Consider the following 20,246-nt stretch of genomic DNA (forward strand, 5'->3'; position numbering starts at 1 on the left):
ACAAAGTTTGTTAGGTTTAAAACAGTTACTGGAGTACTGTGTGTGTGTATATATATACATCTATATGTGTATATATATATTTTAAATTAATTAATTAAATAATTTATTTTTGTCTTTTTGAGACAGGGTCTCACCATGCAGTTCAGGCTGGCCTTGAGCTCACTTTGTAGCCCAGGCTGGTCTTGAACTTGCAACAATCCTGTTGCGTCAGCCTCCCGAGTGCTGGGATTACAGGTGTGCACCATCATGCCTGGCTTATATATGTATTTTAAAGCTCATACCTTCTGATGCATATATTTAATGAATGGTAAAATCAATAATGTATATTATAATAATATTACATAATAAATTTTAGTTGCTTTTTAGTCTTTGTATAATTTGCTTTGCTGAGGTATACCCTAAGGGTATACTGTATGCTCAGTAAGAGTAATATTACTGTAGAGGTCTTTGCTGTATAAATCAATAGAAAGAAATAAAAGAATTCACTTTTTAAAGGATAGCATTTATAATCTTATTGTAACAGAAAAAAATAAACCCGTAGCCTACAGTAGGTAAGCTGTTTGTATCATTGAAAGATCTGAAAACTTTGCCATCACTGGCGCAGACTGAAAACAAATTAAAATTCAGAGTCTTTGTGGTGGAATAAGGATTGAAATTTAGTTTATTTTTAGCATGGAATATTTTGAGCAAGCCACACAGGAGTGAAAAATATAGCAAATCCCTAGGTATCTACAATCACATTTTAATCTGGTCTATTTGTTTTATGGAGAAGACATTGGGAATAGTTGGATTTTCTGTAACCTTTCTCCCATTTAACTAAAACCTTCTGTGGCTTTGCTGTATCAGTTGATCTAGTGTAGAAGCACAGTGTCGGGACAAGGGAGTGTGGCTCCGTGGTGGAGCATGTGCTTAGTGTGCTCACGGCCCGGGGCTCAATCCTCTTGTGCTGTGTAAGTTTTACCCTCTTTGTGTGTTGGGACTTGAGTTTTACATGTTTCCAGGATACAGCTTCTCATTTGTAGCTTAGAATAAAATAAGCAGTGATTGTTCCGGTGGAGCAAGCGCGAAATGTTAGTAAGGTAACTGGCGTGTGTCCTCGTGTGAGCCAAGTTCTCTACTGAGGGTCGTTCCGCTCGTTTGTTTCCTAGGTCTGTGTTTGAGCTATGGGGTCACGGAAAATCGACTGAGGAGCTGCACAGTTCTCTTAAAAGTTACCCCGTGGAGAAGATGGTGCGTAGTGAACTGCAGTTTCCTCTAAGCGTATGTGCAAATTCTCTGGGATTCCTAAGCTTCAAAAACTTCCTCCTTTTATTTTAGGTTCCATTTCTGCATCCAGACTCTACATATAAAATAAAAATCCACACCTTTAATAAAACACTGACACAGGAAGAAAAAGTCAAACGCATAGATGTAAGTGAACATAGGCACCCGAGCGCCTCAGGACTGCTGTGGGCTCCCGGGGCGGTGTGTGAGCCCAGCCCCTCGGGCCATTGAGCGCTTGCGCGATGCCCTTTTGTGGTTTATCTTACTTAGTGCTGACTTCAGATTTGCATGGTAGGTATTGTGATTACACAAGAACTACTGTACTTGTCTTTGTAAAATTTTAGAGGACATTAGAATTGCTTTTATTTTCTAGGCGCTTGAATTTCTACCATTTGAAGGAAAAGTGAACCTAAAGCAGCCACAGCATATATTCTCTATTTTGGAGGACTATGGTTTGAACCCAAACTGCATCCCTGAGAAGCCACACAATATTTATTTTGGTAGATGGGTGAGGAAGTGTTCTGCTTCATTTGTTTTTAAACTGAGTGCATATCATTGGGCATACCTGTAATCCCACTACTTGGGAGGCTGAGGCAGGAAGGTTGCTACAAGTTTGAGGCCATCATGGGCTACTTAGTGAGTTCAAGACCAGCCTGCACCTCATAGCAAGACCCTATCTCAAAAACCAAACCAAACCAAACAAAAAAACCTGAAAATCTAACCAAAAAAACAAACAAAAAACCACTAAGTGCAGGTTGGGGGTGTAGCTCAGTGTTACAACGCTTGCCTGCCATGTGGGAGGGGTTTGATCTGGGTTTTGGTTTAGAGCTGAATGCTTTTCTTTGTGTTTAACTTTATATGTAGAACTGTAAAGCAAGTAAAGAATCAGTGCTGGTGTTTGGGTTAAAATTGGTGAAGTGTATGTAATTGTGGTTTGTTTCATATTTTTATGGAGAAAGAAGTGTCTTTGTTGAAATTAAAAACAAGACTTACCAGATTTGACTGAGCTACATCCCTAGCCTTTTTAAGATTTTGAGACAGTGTCTTACTAAGTTGCCCAGGCTGGTCTTGAACTTTGGATCCTCCTGCCTCAGCCTTATAGGGGTGCACCACCCTGCCTGGCTGTGGACGGAGGAGGGAAGGGCAGCCTGCTGTGTGGTGAGAGCTCATTTGTGAGGAGTCACATCTCAATCCTCTGCTGTGTGAAGGACTGGAATTGCTGTCCAACTGTCCTGTCCCCTCCTGAGGCTGTTGGAGGGGGAGTGGATGCTGAAAATCGGGATTATTCCTATTTAGATTGTTGTTATTTAGAAAAAAAGAGATGAGGAAGGCTTACCACTGTCCCTGGGATAACTGGTATTTCAGTTTAATTAATATTTGGTTTAAAAAGGAAAAAAATTAGATGAAAAGGCAGTAAGTGCCGCAGTCTCATTATTTTAAAGGAGTGAGCTTGGTGTAGTAGTAAGTAGGAAGAATCTCCACCAGCCTGATGCTGTGTTTTACTGTGCATTATTATCTCAGATCCGTTGTGCGTGTTCGCATGCATTTGAAAACTGTCTCTGCTCCAGATCGCTGATGGACAGAGAGAGCTGATTCAGTCGTACAGTGTCAAGAAGAGACACTTCATTGGGAATACAAGCATGGATGCTGGCCTGTCCTTCATAATGGCCAACCATGGGCAGGTGAAGGAGAATGATGTTGTCTTTGATCCATTCGTGGGAACAGGTATCTTTACTGAACTGTTATGCTGGTGTAGAGATGTTCCTTGGATGTGTTAGCGAAGGTCAGAGCAATATTTGTGGTGAGAGATTAAGTGGACAAATGATCTTTTAATTTTTATTAGTACCTAAGAGACAGACTCATACTTGTGTTACAGTATTGAGTGCTTACAGTATTGAGTACATTTTATAGGTGATTCTGATAGAATTTTGTGGGTTTTATTCCAAATAAGCCATTACTGGGGAGTGTCTGTCTATCTATACATATTTTTAATAGCTGAAAACCTTGTTACAGAAATAGTGTAAAAGCTCTATGGTTTATTTAAATCTGAAAGCTCTTGATGGAAGGACTTGAATGACAGAATTGTAGTGTGTGTGCTGCTGATGGAAATTAAAAAGCAAGTCTCTTTTCTTTGAGGCAGGATCTCACTCTGTAGCCCAGGCTGGTCTCAAACTCACAGTGATTCTCCTGCCTTAACCTCTCAAGTGCTGGGATTACAGGTGTGTGCCACCACACCCCACTTAAAAAGAAAGTCTTAATGTTTTTGAATAGATAATTTTATATTTGGATGGAGAAAAGTAGTTATTGTGTCATCTGATCTTCGATTTGGTTTGTGGGAATTGTAAGTATGAATATATTAGATAAGTAAATACCAGTGTCTTTGAGGGTGCTGTCCTTGTGAACTGGTTGTCTGTACTTGGTTGGGGTGTTCCCCTAATGAATTTAGTGTGAAATTCTTAATACTTTAAATGTAGTGCTGACTCTGTAAAGAGACTTTATTGCCTTGTTTTTTTTTTTTCTTTTTTTTGCATCAGGGATTGAACCCAGGACCTTTGCACTGAGCTACATTTTAAGCATTCTTTAATTACTATTTTATTCTTTTGGATTTTTGAAACATGGTCTTACTAGTTCAGGCTAGCCTTGAACTCACAGTGATCCTTCTGCCTCAGCCTCCCCAGTACTGGGATTATAGGCGTGCACCACCACACTTAGCCTATTTTTTTTTTTTTTTTTTTGAGACAAGGTCTTGCTGTGTTACCCAGGCTGGGCCTAACCTTGGGGTTCTCCTACCGTAGGCTTCACACTGATTTTGCTTGCTGTTGCCCATAGTTGGGGAGTAGTCAAGCTTAGTTTTGTGCGGTTCAGCTGTGGTAGGAGTCTCTCCATGGCCGCCTTCTCTGTGATCAGTGGTGAAGTGCCTGGTAGTTTGGGCGGAGCTTCGTCTTGATTGGGTGCCATGATGCCTTCGCCTTGGAGCCAGCTGAGCCTGGACCGAACCTGCAAGCAAACTAGACCCCTCCTCCATTAAGCTGTGGGTGCTAGGTATTGGCGACAAGAGTGCTAACTGATAGGTACTATGCTGCGCACCCCAGCTTACTTCTTGGAGCAGCTAACATGGGGATACGTTTGAAAATCTTGAGGAAATTATGGCATAGAGGTAGGTTAAGTGACTTGGCCAATGTTATATGTCATGAAAGCTCATGGGGTTCAATCTCACACAGATCAACTCGAGGGCTCACGCTCTCACCCAGTGTCGTAGAATTTTTCTGCCAGCCAGGTAAGGCACCATAAACTAAGGAGTAATGTGACCACACATGACTAGGAAGGAATAGTGTCCTGTTAAGAGATTTCAAGCTGACGGAAAGCTTTTGGTGTTTGATGGTGTTGAATTAACTCACTACTTTACCAGAATCTACATATATTCCACCTTCAACATATGCCTATTTTTATTTTATTTCCTATCCTCATTGTCTTAAGCACTTCCACATTTTGAAATTTTATTAGAAATAACATCAACTTTATACAAAAGTTACAAGTAGAAATATAGAACACAGGACACCCATGTATTCTAAGCTAGCGTCAGCTGTTGTTGACATCTGGTCTGATTTGCTTTATGATGATGATGATGATGATGATGATGGTGATGATTTTTTGAGACAGGGTCTCACTATGTAGTCCAGGCTGGCTTTGAACTTACTATTTAGCCCAGGCTGGCCTCGAACTTGTGATCCTTCTGCCTCAGCTTCCCGAGTGCTGGGATTACAGGTGTGTGCCACCACACCTGGCTTTTAAATTAATTTTGTTGGTACATTTTTGATACACATAATGATCACATTCTTCATAGAAATTCTGCACCTGTATATAATATATCTTTATTCTTCTTTTTTCCCTTTCCTTTCTCTTCCCTTCAGCCTTCCCCCCTGATTTACAAAAGCTTTAGTTTTGTTTTTTTCCTTCTATTCTTTTCTCTTACTTAACTTCCTTCTCCCTCCTCCCTTGCTCCCCTTCCCATTTGAACATTTTCTTTCTACTTCCCAATATGTCGTCCATTTTGGTCCTTATTTATCCTTTTGGTTTCTCACACCAGAGAAACAGTGCGATATTTAAAATGTATATCTAATTTATTTCACTTAAAAGTATGGTCTCAAAGTGCATCCGTTTACCTAGAAATGTCTCAAGTTTATCCTTCTTTACAGCAGAGTAGTACTCTATTGTCTATAAAAACCACGTCTTTGTTATCCACTCATCTATTGATAGGCATTTGGGCTGTTTCTAAGATTTAGCAATTACAAATTGTGCTGCAGTGGACATGGGTGTGCGTATATTGCTGTGGTATGGTGCTGTTTACTCTTTCGGGAAGAAACCAAGAGAGGGATTTTAGCTTTTTAAGGAATTTCCATATTAATGGTACCAGTTTATATTCCACCAATGGTGGAGAAGGGGAACATTTTTTTTTTATATACTTATTTGCTGTTTGTATTTGTTCATCTGAGAAGCATCTATTCATTTCAGATGCCCATTTTTGGATTGGGTTTTTATTTAGGAGTTTGATTTTGTTTTTGAATTCTAAGTACATTCTAAGTGTTAGTCCTTCATCTGAGGAGTAGTTGGTAAAAAAGCTTTTTCCTTTCTGTGGACTATGTCTTCACTCTGTTGGTGGTTTCTTTTGCCATGCAAAAGCTTTTTAGTATGATGAGATCCTGGTTGGTTCTTTGTAATATTTCCTGTGTGATTTGGGCTTTGTTAATAAAGTCTTTGCCCAGATGTGTGCTTAAGAGTTCTACCTACTTTCTCTTCCAGCAGATTTAGTGTTTCAGTTTTAATATTTAGATCTGTGATTCTTTTGGCACACATGTATGCAGATTGCTGTAGGGAGCACAGTGCTCTGGTTTTTCTCCGCCCCTCTTTCAAGTGAGTCAGTGTCTCTAGGAATGAGAGTGTAGCCAGGAGACTGCTACGTGTGTCCTGCTTAGCCTTACTGTCCCGGGGCGATTCACAGGCATAGGGGAAGGGGCGGAGCTCTTTTTGAAACGTCCCTGCAGAACAATAGGTGGAGGATCCAGACCTTAGGTTCTCCTAGCCCTGGGAGGACACTATTCAGAGATGTGGAGGTCTTTGGAATATTCTCTGCTTCCCACTTTCATCCTAGGACTCTGTAGTCCCCTTTTGCTGAATCTAATAATTTAGTAGGAGTTCTGTCTTTAACTGTATCTTTTTGCTCAGGCTGCTAGTATTTATTTAAGTAGAGCCTTTATTTAGGTGAAGTATTCTTAACAACTTCCTTTTTTCCCTTTGTGTCAGCAAGAAGCAACCCTTGTCTTGCAGTTTTTCACATTTGCTTTGCTTTCTACTTCTTTTTCTACAGATTAAAAAAAAAAAAGAAATCATTTTTATGTCATGGACTAGATTCCACTTTCGGGAAGATTCCGTACCTGTTTCCTGACCGTATTGCCCTGGCCTTAAAGTGGGTACTACTTAAGTGATGAGAAGTTGGAACCCTGACTGTGAGTGTAGATCCCGTGTGTGGAATTTTCACTTCGATGGCACACAAACAGTGGGCGAGTCGGGGCGCCTCCTCCTCGCTGTGCCACGCTCATTTCCTGGCGGCCCCTTTTCCACCAAAAAGCTCCCAAGCAAAGTCCAGAAAAAGTGTAACTGCAGGCCCAAAATACGTCAGTGTAATCCAAAGAACAACTAAATAATCACGATTACACGTGACCAGTCCAAGAAACCGGTTTAAAAGGGTAAGAGGCACCAAGTTAAGTAGCAGGTACAGTCTAACAGATGATCCATCCTTCAGCAGTGGACTGTACATTGGGTCTTCTCACAATTTTCTCTAACCACATGGGTCAGGTGCTGGTGTGGGATCTCGGGAAGCATTTCTGTTCCCTTGCCAGGAGTATCTGTCTCCTCGGCAGCACTGCAGGGATGCCCGCGACCCAGGGGAGGGGCCGGGAGGACCCTGCTTGTCTCGGGCAGCACCTTTCCTGAGCACGCACTGTTCCAGGTCTGGACTGAGATGTGCGAGGTCTGTTCTCTTACCTCCCACATCAGCGCTTTCAGGACTTGGGTAGGAGGTTTTGTTTTCTGCAGTTCTTTTACTCATCCATTTCTCTTCCTCAGGGGCTCTGGTAGGAATGAGTCAGTTACAGTATTTTCATGAGCAAGGTATTTTTAAGGAATGGTACCAGATTGTGAGGCAAACGTGATAACCACTACACTATGGAAACCAATTGGTACCAGACTGTGTTTTAAATAGCTCTGGTAGAGCTAGTCCCCAACTCGGTATCTTCCCAAAACAGTTAATAAAGGCATCGTGTTATAGTGATACATGTATACCCATGTATGTAGCAGCAACACATACGGTGTTGGTACATGGCATCTTACTTCCCTCTCTCCCCTCCCTCCACCTCTTCATCCCCTTCCCATTTGAGAATTTATGACAGCTAAGTCTTGGAAGAAACCTACATGTCCATCAACAGATGAATGGATAAAGAAAATGTATTTATACACAGTGGAGTACTACTCTGCCATAAAGAGGGATAAACTTGAGTCATTTATGGGAAAATGGATGCACCGTGAATCCATAATGTTAAACAAAATACATCAGATGCACAAGCTTAAATATTGCATGGTTGGCCTTAAATGAGGTACCCAAAGTACAAATAAATTAAAGAGCCAAATAAAAGATTGGTAACAGGAAACAAGGAGATAGACCTTTTACAAATGAGAAGGGACCAAGAAGTGGCGGGTGTGGCGCGGCGGGGGACGGAGGGGAAGTGAGGGGTGGAGATGTGACGCACGCACGCCACCCCCCATGAGGAGTGTGATCGTTCTGTGCTGCGAACGTGGACTCCCATGGAGAACCAGGGGCTATGAGAGCAGCACATCGAGTTGTGGACCTCGAGCCTCCGTACTACCCGTCTCAATTTCAGACGTTACGTTTAAGGAGACGGGGAAAGAGCCCTGGTGTTTCCCCTTGCCCCTCTTTGCATATTTGGTAGGCTAAGCCTAGTTCCGAGTTCAGCTTTACTAACAGAGATTTCCGTGTTATAGTTAGGTAGGACTTGCTCATGCACTAAAGCAGTTTAATGTGAATGGATAAAAAGGAGAAGTGTAATGAAGACTACAATTACTAAAAATTTCCGTAACCTTGAAAATTTATATGATTTTTTATTTTAAAAGAGTTTTGTTATTTTATAGTAATTACTAGGCTTTTACTTTGTGTGTGGTAGTTACAGCTTCAAATTAGTTTGGATAAGTTGTGTTGGGACATTGGTTCTTTGGTCATAGCAGTAATTAAACAGAAAGGTAATTGTATTCTTTTGTACTTTGTTCACTATTAATAATTAAGGAAATCATATATATATATATATATATATATATATATAGTTTAAACTAAGGTAATTATGTGATTGATCACCAGAATGAAAATATTTTCCATGTCTTTTTGTTAGTACATCTTTGCCATGTACAGTGTTGGTACGTGGCATCTTACTTCCCTCTCTCCCCTCCATCCACCTGTTCATCCCCTTCCCATTTGAGAAGGATCTGTCTCCCTACTTCCTAGGATCTATCTGTTATTTAGTCTTTTTTTTTTTTTTTGGTTTTTCTCCGGTACCGGGAACCGAGCTCACGACCTTGCGCTTGCCAGGCAGGCGCTTTGCCGCTGAGATAAATCCCCAGCCCCCTAGTCTTTATTTTTAATTTTGGCTTCTAATATAAGAGAAACCATGTGATATTTTAAGCTTGTGTGTCTGATTTATTTCACTTAACAATGATTTCAAAGTGCATCCATTTTCCTACAAATGACTGGAGTTTACCTTCATGGCAGAGTAGTATTCCACTGTGCATAAACACCACATTTTCTTTATCCATTCGTCTGCTGATGGACCTCTTCCAAGAGTTAGTTATTAGGAGCTGTGCTGCTATAAACATAGATACGCATGTATCACTGTGATGTCTTTAATTCTGGATGTCTAGGAGAGGAATAGCTGGGTCAAATGCGATTTCTCCTTTTAGGTTTTTTCTTTTTGGTACTGGAAATTGAACTCAGGACCTTGTGTTTGCCAGGCAGACGCTGCGCCGCTGAGTTGTATCCCTGACCTACTTTTAGCTTTCGGAGGACTCTCCATACTGATTTCCATAGTGGTTGTACTAGTTTACATTCCCACCAACAGCGTAGAGGGTTCCTTTTCCCATGCTGACTCACCAGCATTTGTCATTCTTTGATGTCTTGATGATGGTCATGTTTTAACTTTTGTAAGAATTAACGTCCCCTGTATGAATTATGTGCTCTTTAGGTGTTTGAAACTTTGACTTTAGAGGGAATAAAACCCAATTATTAGAATTTATGTATTTTTAATTGTGTAAGCAGCTTTATGTGCTCATTTTTACTTTTAAGAAAGGGACAAGGTACTTTGTATAAATTCTCAAGATAAAAATGTCTGAATATACATTATTTTGATTTAGAAAAAGTGTACTCTGAGTAATCCTGTGGGAAATAATGATGCAGACATATCTTGATTCTCTGCTTTACGGCCAGTTCGGTGAGCTCCGCCTAGGGTGCATCATTTCTGCTCTGAGGCTTTAAATATGGCCAGGACTGGTGACATTCTAGGGTGTTCTGCCTATAGCTGGTTAGTGAAACTCCAGATCACATTAAACAGGGGAAGAGACAGTGGTGTGGACTTCCTGGTGGAGCCATCACAGTTGTATAATTTTTTAGGTGGCCTGCTGATAGCGTCGGCTCACTTTGGCGCATATGTGTGTGGGACAGACATCGACTACAACACAGTTCACGGCTTGGGTGAGTAGAGGGGCTGTGGTGGAGTCTTTGCTGTTGAACCAGATATGCCAAACACCACCTTTTTTCAGGTGTTATTTCTGTTTGACCAACTGCTCTTACCCTTGTGCATGTTGTTTTCAATCATGGCCTTCTTTTGACTTCTGTGTTTGTTTTTATTGTAAAGTGGTCCGAATACAAAAGAGTATAAATCTATCAGTAATTACTAGAGAGCAAACTTCTAAGTAGCTAGCACCTAAGTTAATAAAAAGGTCAATCATTCTTATGGACTCAACTTGATCTACTGCTCTCGCACAAGTGTGTTAAGTTCCGGCCCTGAACCCCCTGCCGACTGTCACTCAGCGCAGAATCTCTTTCCCGATGTTTTGCACGTACCTCAAGGCACTTGGTGACGGCATAGCTGAGACAATCTCCTGGCTTGTTTTTTCTTCTGGTTTCTCTGATCTTAATCACAGGCATTATCATCCACTTATGTCTTCTGAGCTAGAATTCTGTGAGCTTTTCTGCCCCCTCATGGCTCTTGGGCTTTGTGTTTGAAGGCCCCACTGTGCTTAGCTTTCCTCATTTCTGCGCCTTTGATCTGACGCTGGGTCTACACAGCACGCTGGGCTGCCGGGGGAGGTGGCCATGTTCTGTGCAACTCTGAGTCCCATTAGTAAATGCTTCTGCTGAGAAGGTGTTGGATGAATGTTTTAAGGCAGTTTAAAACTTGAGAGAGGACAGGATGAAATCAGGTAAGTATCAGTCTATGTTACTGTTCAAAACATATTTTATATTTTGAAATAAAATAATTGCTTATCTGAGTTGAAATAAAATAACGGTTTCATTATATAGGTTAAGATTTTTTTTACATTAAGATTTTAAATGAAAAATTTTACAGGGTTCAGATGTACAAAAACAGTACTGTTAGTTAAAGAATAGAAAAGAAAGCTCCACTTGATCTAATGCTCCCTTCCTTCCTTTTTGTTTTCCTTCAGGAAAGGCTACTAGGAAAAACCAGAAATGGAGAGGACCAGATGAAAATATCAGGGCAAACCTTCGGCAGTATGGCTTAGAAAAGTATTACCTTGATGTCCTGGTTTCAGATGCATCCAAACCTTCCTGGAGGAAGGGCATGTATTTTGATGCAATCATCACGGATCGTGAGTTTATTTATTCATTTTTTATAAACATTTGGGTGGGATTAGTTTTCCTAAAGCCTTTTAAAGTATAAAAATGTACCGACCTGTGTACACAGCATGCCAGCCTGTACTAGCATTCCTCCCACTCTACTCCTTCACACAGTAAGGAGGAGGTGATGAATTTAAGACAGTTTACCAACTTAAATAATTAAGAGTTGGGGCTGGGGATTTAGCTCAGCGGCAAAAGCGCCTGCCTGGCAAGCGGAAGGTCACGAGTTCGGTTCCCGGTACCGGAGAAAAACCAAAAAAAAAAAAATTAAGAGTCAAACATTTTGTTTCTACACAAATATTAACATGTCATCTACTTACCTCCTTTTATATTACTAACTTGCCACCCGTTCTTCCCTTCAGCTTATTTTTTCGAGGCATGTACTTGTGTTTATGTTGACTGCAGCTGGTTATTAGTATACCAGCCGGAGCTAAAATGTCCTTTGCAATCAAGGTATCCCGTCTCACAGAAAAGAGTGTCGGATGTCACACATTTCTCCACGTGTGAGCCTTTGTGGTGCTGTAGCACCAGCTTTCACTCGTGTCTTTTCACAGATTTTCACCGGTGTCTTTTCAAGTAGGAAACTTGGGGTTCTGTGAACCGTGGGCCTTGTGAACCCACCCGACTTCAGAAGTTTACACGAGGACTTATTTTCCACGCCTCCCGAGGTCTTGGGCTTTCTGGGCAGTGGTGTAAGAGGAGGTCAGCCATCTACTTGGCAGTAGCTGTAAATATTGGCCCACTTTTGACCTTCTTTCTCAGCCGTCTCTCGTTCTTTGGTATGTCAGATGTTTTCAGATCTACAAAAGAGAATTATCCAGGTGTTTTACTGGCAGTCTGAGTGACTTGATAAAAATTGGGTGAGTTTTGATTAACAGTTTATTTGCTCTCCCACTATGTATGCATGTTTGTATAAAACGTGTAATTTTACTTTTTCTTGAGAGTAAGCTGGATGCATGGTAGTTCTATACTTTAGTGTGCATTTCCTAGGGTGTGGTTTTCAGTTTCAGTAAATTGACACAATACTTTATTCTGCAGTTTGTCATCCAGTTTTTGTGGCTGACACATTAATATCCTCTATAGTGTATTTTTTTCCCCTCAGGATCTACTCCAGAGTTAGGTATTATGTTCAGTAATAATATTGTTTTGAGCCTTCCTTAATTTGGAATAGTTCCACAGCCTTACGTTGCTTTTTTGAGGCATCGACCTTTTTGAAGAACGCAGTCTCCTCTCTGTCAGCTTTTTACGTCCCGTGTTCTCAGCTGGAGTAGCCCGCGGCCGATGAGTCCTTCTGGAAGCGTCGCTCCTAGAGGCGCGTGATGCCTGTGAGCCCGTCGCAGTGCTGTGGTGACTTCTCACTATCCGTATCCGTCTTCCTTGTGCTTTCTGTCTAGCTCCATATGGTATCAGAGAATCTACAAGAAGATCAGGTTCACAGAAGGAAATACCAAAGGGGATAGAGAAATGGTAAGTGATGTTTACATAGCGTGGGTTACTCCTTTGAGAAGTGTGCTTCTTTCTAGTTGATTTTAAAAAAATATTAAGGTTGGCACGGCTTTTGAAATTTTGTTTTCTTGTGTAGCCCAGAAAGCCACGTTCCAGTCTCCTTGAGTTACCACCTGAGCGATATGTTCTTCGACCTGTTAAACTTCGCAGCAGAGACCCTTGTATTAGGTGGAAGACTCGTCTACTGGTTACCCGTGTATACACCCGAGTATGTAATGTTAGTTTTACCTTCATTTTTCTCAATTATTTGCATATCTAACATGACTTTTTCCTTGTCTCTGGTTTCAGTCAAGGTACTGTGCAGTTAGTGTAGTTAGTATAGACTGTCTTTGTTTGCCTGCATAGATATGAAAAATAGGCCTCTCTCTCCTGACTGTATTGTGAAGCCTTTTTATTTTGTAGCAGGGGTTGGCAGACCGCAGCCTGTGGGCTAGATTAGGTTCTCAGGCTAGATTTTGAAAGTCTATGAGCTAAGACTGGTTTTTACGTTTTTAGTTTTTTTTTTGGTACTGGGAATCAAACTCAAGACCTTGCGCTTGCCAGGCAGGCGCTTGTGCTGCTGAGCTATAACCCCGGCGCTGGTTTTCACCTTTTTAAAGCGCTGTTATTAAGGCACAAAAGAGTATGTGACAGAAATCCATGTGGTCACAAAAGTCTAAAATATTTACTGTCTGGCCCTTCACAGGGAAAGCTGGACCGTACTTGTTGACCCCTCTTAGCTCTGCGCCTGCGTGTGCCTAGTGGTACGCGTCTGGTCACTGTGTGGCCGGTCTAAAGTCATTTTCAACAGCTCAGTGGAGTGATCCACGTATCTACGTCTCTCATGCCAGCTTCCGTATATATGGTCTGTTCTGTCACTTTCAGTGCAGTAAATTTCTTTTAAAGCTAAGGCCAACGTGAGAGCTGTACAGATGTTTAAGGCCCTGTTTATATACAACATTACTGACTTGGATTTTATTACTCAGTAAGGATTAAGTGATAAACGGAGTATATAAAGCAAGAGTGAAAGGTAAGGTATTCAAAAAAGATGGAGTCTTTAGACTTGCAAAGTAGTGTGGAGCTCCAGATTTAATTGTTTCTCAGTCCGCCACAGAAATCATTTTTTAAAGATGGTTTTAATTCTGATGCTTATTACAAGTCATTATTCCTTTGTAAGCGTGGTGGTTTGCCTGTCTTCCCACAGGGGTGGGCGGTCCTTCAGCACTTGGAAGCTGCCCTGCTTTTCGTTGCCGCTTTATAAATGTAGCATTGGGAGTTTCTTTGTCTGGCTTTAGCCCTGCCTGTTTATCAGCTCTAAGGACACGTTCATACCCGTCGCTTAACGCTGGCTTTGTGTTGTCGCCAGCGATAATCTCGTGTAACCTCTACATTTGAGAAATGAGGAAAAGTCATTCCAAGGAGCAAAATGACTGTCCAAAGCTAGCTAATGGTTTTCCTTAGTGCCGGTGCTATGTTTCTTTTATTTCAGCAGCCTGCCAGATCTCTCATATCTGGTATTTGAAGTGAGGGGTGTGATTTTTATTAACATAAAAGAAAAATTTATTTCATAGAATATATTTGTTCATCTCTATGCAGAAAGTTTGCTACCTTAGACACATTGTATCCTGAAATATTCTCCAGTTTCTCCTATTTGGAAAACACAAACGTTTTCTATCGTTCGTGTAGGGGCCCTCCAGCTGCCATTCGCTTTCCTCTTTCTTTTGCAAAATGCTGCTTGAAAAACTAGTATGTAATTGCCCCTTTGCCCTCTTCTCTCATTCCTGCTGCTGCCCCTAACTGCAGCAGCCCACTTATTTTTTGTTTTAATTCAAAGTGAAGTATAATTTTTAAAAGTTTATTCTGAAATAATTTCAAACTTACAGGAAAATTTCAGTTACCATCCAGAAACTCGTGTCTGCACGCCCATCCATGTTTTCCAAATATTAACCTGTATCTGCCCCTGACACTTACCACTGTGCGTGACTTATCATGAACCTCTTTTAAAACCCTTTGAGAAGCTGCAGGTACGAGGTGCTCTAGGCACTGTTGCATTTTTCAGAAACAAGAGCGTTCTTGCTTCCCACCCCAAGCCTTGTAATTCTAGAAATTACCATTGCTGTCCCACTCGTGGACTCAAGTTTTACCAGTTTTGGTCCATCTAGGAAAATGTGTTGTCTTGGCCTCTCTCACCTCTTCAGTCTCCTCCAGTCTAGAATACCTCCTCACTCCATCTTTTGTGTCCTTCACGGCCATATCGAGTACATGGCTCACACTCCGAGGGCTGAGCTTGGCCGGGATCCACCTGATGTTTCCTCTGTGAGCAGACACAGGCTCTGCCTTCTTGGTAGGAAGACTCTGGCACGTCATGGGCAGGGTCACCCCCGTGAGGGTGGTAATCTGGTCATCCGGTCCCCTGCTGTCCTTCAGGTCCTTCACTCTGAGTCATCATTTTTCCCTTTGATTCGGGTTCCGTGGGTGCTATCCCGAGACTACACTGCTGTCTTGGTCTCCATTGCACCACTACTCACATCGATGAGGGTGCTATTTTTTACAGTCACCACTACGGTGGTTTTCAAATGTTGATTTTTCTATTCCATCATTCATTTTCCCTCTCTTCCCTGCAGTACTGGGGTTGAACCCAGAGCCTGGTGCGTGCCAGGCACATGCTTTGCCCCAAGCCACGTCCCCCACCCTCCCTCTCCCTTGGTCAGTTCCTCTCCCGTCTTTCTCGTTTACCTATCAATTTCTAAGTTTGTAGTGGTATAGGGTCAAGGATTCCTATATTTCTCATTGAATCGTAATGTATTAGTATTATTTGTTGCTCAAATTGTCCCAGATTTGACCAGTGGGAGTCTCTCTGGAGACTTTGAAGCTTTTTTTTGAAGCTTCTTCATTGGATTTTCTATATTCCCTTACTTTCTCGTAGGGTATTACTGCAATTTAAATCGTGAGAAAACCCTTTTTAACCATTTGACAATTTTTCAAATACAATGAGTTTTTAGGCAGTATTGTCTTTTATGCCTAACTGTAGTTTTCAAAATGCCATGTGTTTAAAAAATAACACCTGAACTTGATTACGTGTACTTCTTATTTTTAAGGTTTTTACCAATACAATTAAAGTACCTCCAATTTTACTTTTTATAAAAGAATAAAAGAAGTGCTTAACTACATGTAATTACAATTAAATAATAAATGACAAAGTAAACTGCAATAAATAATAAACTACAAAACTACTGACAATCAGATAAGTAAGAATATATGGATATTACATGTATTTACTCAGCCACTGGATATTTCTTCAGTGACTTTTATGTTTTAGTAATTTTGCACAAGGGGAAATTCCCAGATGCCTATAACAAAAGGCATGTTTTCAAAATCTGCAAAAGAAGGGCACATGCCTGTATCCCTTGTTCCTGGGGAGGTTGAGGCAGGAGGATCAAAAGATGAAGGCCAGCCTGGGCAACTTAGCAAGACCTTGTCTCAAAATTAAGCAAAACAAAACAGAACAAAACAACCCACAAGAAGGCTAGGATGTAGCCCAATACTACAGTGCTCCTCTGTTCAATCCTCAGTACCACCAGAAAAAACAAGAAAAGATGAGGGTGATACGTTTTTATTCATTCCTTTTTTGCCATAGGTCTTTCACTGAATGGAGGAATTGTTTCCTTCCTGGCACTGTGTGTGGCTAGCACAGACGGAAGATGACGGGTGTGTTTCCCGGACCTTGCGGGGCTGTAGAGTTACGGATCATCTGATGTTCGTTCCTAGACTTCTGTTGTCTCGTCTCTCTTTGTACCATAAATAATCTCATCAAAATGAATCATTCATTATTAATTGGTGACTTACTAGTGAACTTAGTTTACCTTGAATTTGTGCTGCAAAAAATGAACTATTTTCATTTTCAGTGTGTAATACCCAAAATCTTCCTCCTTTTAAAATAACACAATTTCTAAATGAATTTAAGACTAAAGTCATCTGCAGAAGTTTCACGAAAGTTCTTGCTTCCAAATTAAACAGTTTAGGACTCATTTACTTACGTTGTTTTGGAAATGCAGCTTTTTATTGGACCAGGAATAAAAAGAAATTTAATTTGAATTGTGCCTTATCACAGTTTAATTTTAAGACTTTTGTGGTTTTGGCATAGGGAATGTCGATCGTGAGTCCTGCCATTGAATTAATTTACGCGACCAAATCCTGGTACTTGGTTCGAGTTTAAAAATAAGAAGTACACGTAATCAAGTGCAGGTGTTATTTTTTAAACCCATGGCATTTTGAAAACTACAGATAGGCATAAAAGAAAATACTGCCTAAAAACTCATTGTATTTGAAAAATTGTCAAATGGTTAAGAAGGGTTTTCTTACGATATAAATTGCAGCAAAGAAAGTGTGACTCACCCGCCACCACTGTTTTTACTTTTCTAGTTTGGACCTAGACTTCCCGCCGCAGGACATCAGCCTCTCCCAGTGTTGGAGCATCTGTGATTTCCCCCCTTCCTCCCTTGCTCCTGCTGTCCCTATGCCGTTTCTTTTGCGCTCACCTGGTGATGTTCGTCCTGCAAGGCTAACTGTCACCACTTGGTGACGCTGTTGCCGCCCCTTTCCAGCGGGAGTCACCAGTCCTTCCTCTTGCTCTGTGTCATTTGTACTTGCCATGCAGACTTGTGTGAGATCTCTGGGGGTGTACAATCTTGACTGCTTGCAAATGATCCTGAAAATCTGTGTCCTCTGCATTTGGGACGGGCTGTATTCAGCTTAGGCATGTTTGGTGCCCCAGAGGTTGCAGAGCTGTGGAGCCTGTGTGGCTGGGTGCCGGGGCCACTGTCCGTGGGGTCTGTTCTCTACTTCATGACATCCAGATTATGCACTTTCTGATACGCTCCAGGGTTACTTTTGAAAAATGACTTTTAATAGCAGTCCAGCTGCTAGTGTTACTGTTAAAAGTGATGACATACATATATAAAAATCACATGTCCTTATAACTATGTGGTTTGTCAAATAAAAATTAAAAAAATAGCGCGGTGTGGCGGTGTACACCTGTTATCCCAGCACTGGGGAGACTGAGGCAGGAGGTTTCATGTGTTCAAGGCCAGCCTGAAGTACATAGTGAGACCCTGTTTTAAAAAAAAATCATGATCAAGGAGCCCAACAATGTGCCCCAAGGTAGGCCCTGGGAATAAATTTTAATTGTATCAAGTGCAGTTTTGGTGGTGCAGATCAGCGAAGTGAACCTGCTCTTTGTGTGTTTCTAGGCAACAGGATAGGGTGTGCCTGAGACGACTCTCAGAAAGATATCCAATCAGGGCACTATTTTCTCAAATGGGAGGAAAAGCTCTAGTGATGCTGGAAAGTAATTGAGACAGGAAGGTACTCAGGAAAATGAGTGACGATCAAACCTGATTCGTGCAAAAGCAAGGTGCCTATACACTCGGATATTTTCGAATATACACTAAGATATCTTCTTAGTAGAAGTTGAGATATAATTTATATTCCGTACAAGTTCTGCTCTATGTTACTTCTCCATGGTTTTAGTGTATCTGCAAAGCTGGGCGACGTTCCCCCCCCACCCAGTGCAGATCCTGCTCCCGCCCCGAGGTCCCACCTGCTCCTCCAGTCTGTCTCTGAGGGTCCACCCATTCCGTCTGGCTTAGGTTTCAGGTAACTTCACCTGTAGGGTGATAGTAATAAAAACAGAGAATTAAGACACTCTCAGAATAGTCAGGGCAAAGTACCAATTTATATCTTCTGTTTGCAGAGTCTGTTATATGAAATACAATAGCAGTTTTTAATGTTTTACTGTGGTATTTGGGGAGTGTCCTGTTGAACTGATGGGCTCATTAATACAGAGTTGGCCCTCTACTCTATGATTTCTGGTTTTTTTAGATTCAATCAACCCTTGGTCAAAAATACAGTTAGGTCTAGCATGGTTGTGCTTGTACTGAACTCAGACGTTTTTCTTGTATTATTCCCTAAACAGTACAGTGTAACAACTATTTCCATAGCATTTACATTGCGTTAGATGTTATAAATAATCTAGAGATGATTTAAAGAATGTAGGAGATTGTGCATAGGTTATATGCAAATACTTCATTTTATGCACTGTTAGATTTTTTTTTTTGGTTTTTTTCCGGTACTGGGAATCAAACTCACGACTTTGAGCTTGCCAGGCAGGCGCTTTTGCCACTGAGCTAAATCCCCATCCCCACTGTTAGATTTTGGTATCTGTGGGTGAAGGGTCCTGGAACCAGTCTCCCACGGGTATAGACTGGGGGGTATAGAATGGGGGGCTGTAACACTGCAGTGATCGAGACAAATTTCTCATGTAATGTTGATCCAAATGATGTCCCTCCGTGCTTAACATCAAAGAGCCAATCAAAAAGAAAATACAAAGTAGGTAACTATGTTCATAATCTGTTAACCAAATGCGACATTGTTTTAATAGTTTATCATCATTTATGTCCTAAATATTATTTAAAATCATATTGGTTTTGTTCATTAGATTTGATGCAGATTTGTTTTGGGTTTTATAGTTAGATAAAGGAGTTTATACCTTATTTTTATTTGTAGATATTTAAGATGTATTTTAATAAAAATACTTAAGTCAGTCCCACTAGGGAATAAAAGGATTTTTTCCTTTAAGCAGGGGAACATTAGTAAATGTGTAACTACACTAGGTCAGGCACAATGGCTCTTGCTGTTTGCAGCTGAAAGTCAAAGCTTTGTCTTTTCTGTTTCCAGTTTTTACTGTAGCTTCACCTGTGCTGTAGAACGCATTCCTTCCTAGCGTAGATGCTTAGTATGAAAATTCCAAATTTGATTTCCATTAACTTTGTAAGAAGTACAGCATTTCCATAGATTAGCAAACACTAAAGAACTACTGAATGAGGTGAAGCTGAAATGGTCATTATTGGAAAGCTAAGGAAGGAAGCAGAAGTGAGTTCAAGAGAATTCCTCCCATTGCTAGGTACTAAAGCCAAGCTACAGTTCTTGATCAGCACCTTTCCCACTTTGTGTCAGAGCTTTAAAATCACCCATGTAATAGACCTGTGCAAAGACTGTTCAGAAAGGCAGAAAGATTTACAAGGGAAAAGTAAAAACTGTCAGTCAGTGCTGTAAAGATACCTGTACCCAGCGAGCCCTCCCCAGGTCAGTGGCTTTCGGATTGTGCCACATCATTGCCCTCCAGTTTGCCTTTGGTGAGCTGGATGTCTGGGATTGCGTCTCGTTTAAGTGTCTTGTCATTTTCTTCTTTCTTTCTTTTTATAATTTAATTCCTAGTTTGATGCTTATACATTGCCTATGGTGAGTTGCTTTTAGAACCCTTAGGAAATGACTACTTCTCAGAGGTGTCTTCCAGATGTAGCTGGTTTTGGGGTTTTGAGTCTGTTGCAAGGTCATATCTCTTCAGTCTGTTGGGGATGAGGAGTTGCTGTCTGCAGGCCCAGCCCCTAATTCGTTGGCCCTGGCCCACAGTATTTTCTATGACTCTTAGGCAATGTCAGTCTTGGAATGCCAGGAAGAACAG

The 20,246-nt window shown here is 41.1% G+C and overlaps 1 protein-coding gene across 3 annotated transcripts in view; it reads left to right on the forward strand.

Annotated features, from left to right (window-relative positions):
• Trmt11 (tRNA methyltransferase 11 homolog (S. cerevisiae)) overlaps positions 1-20,246 on the forward strand; it is a 43,915-nt gene that overhangs the window by 7,705 nt on the left and 15,964 nt on the right. For 2 of the 3 annotated variants that reach the window (XM_005389162.2, XM_013516690.1), the window contains exons 4-11: positions 1,149-1,230; positions 1,318-1,410; positions 1,637-1,771; positions 2,832-2,988; positions 9,992-10,072; positions 11,047-11,211; positions 12,634-12,706; positions 12,822-12,962. In XM_005389162.2, coding sequence (XP_005389219.1) covers positions 1,149-1,230; positions 1,318-1,410; positions 1,637-1,771; positions 2,832-2,988; positions 9,992-10,072; positions 11,047-11,211; positions 12,634-12,706; positions 12,822-12,962 — 927 coding nt within the window. The remainder of the gene's footprint in view (positions 1-1,148; positions 1,231-1,317; positions 1,411-1,636; positions 1,772-2,831; positions 2,989-9,991; positions 10,073-11,046; positions 11,212-12,633; positions 12,707-12,821; positions 12,963-20,246) is intronic. The other variant, XM_005389163.2, reaches the window with a different exon arrangement.

Source organism: Chinchilla lanigera, unplaced genomic scaffold, assembly GCF_000276665.1.
Source record: "Chinchilla lanigera isolate Chin_1 unplaced genomic scaffold, ChiLan1.0 scaffold00035, whole genome shotgun sequence".
In the NCBI taxonomy this organism is placed as follows: domain Eukaryota; kingdom Metazoa; phylum Chordata; class Mammalia; order Rodentia; family Chinchillidae; genus Chinchilla; species Chinchilla lanigera.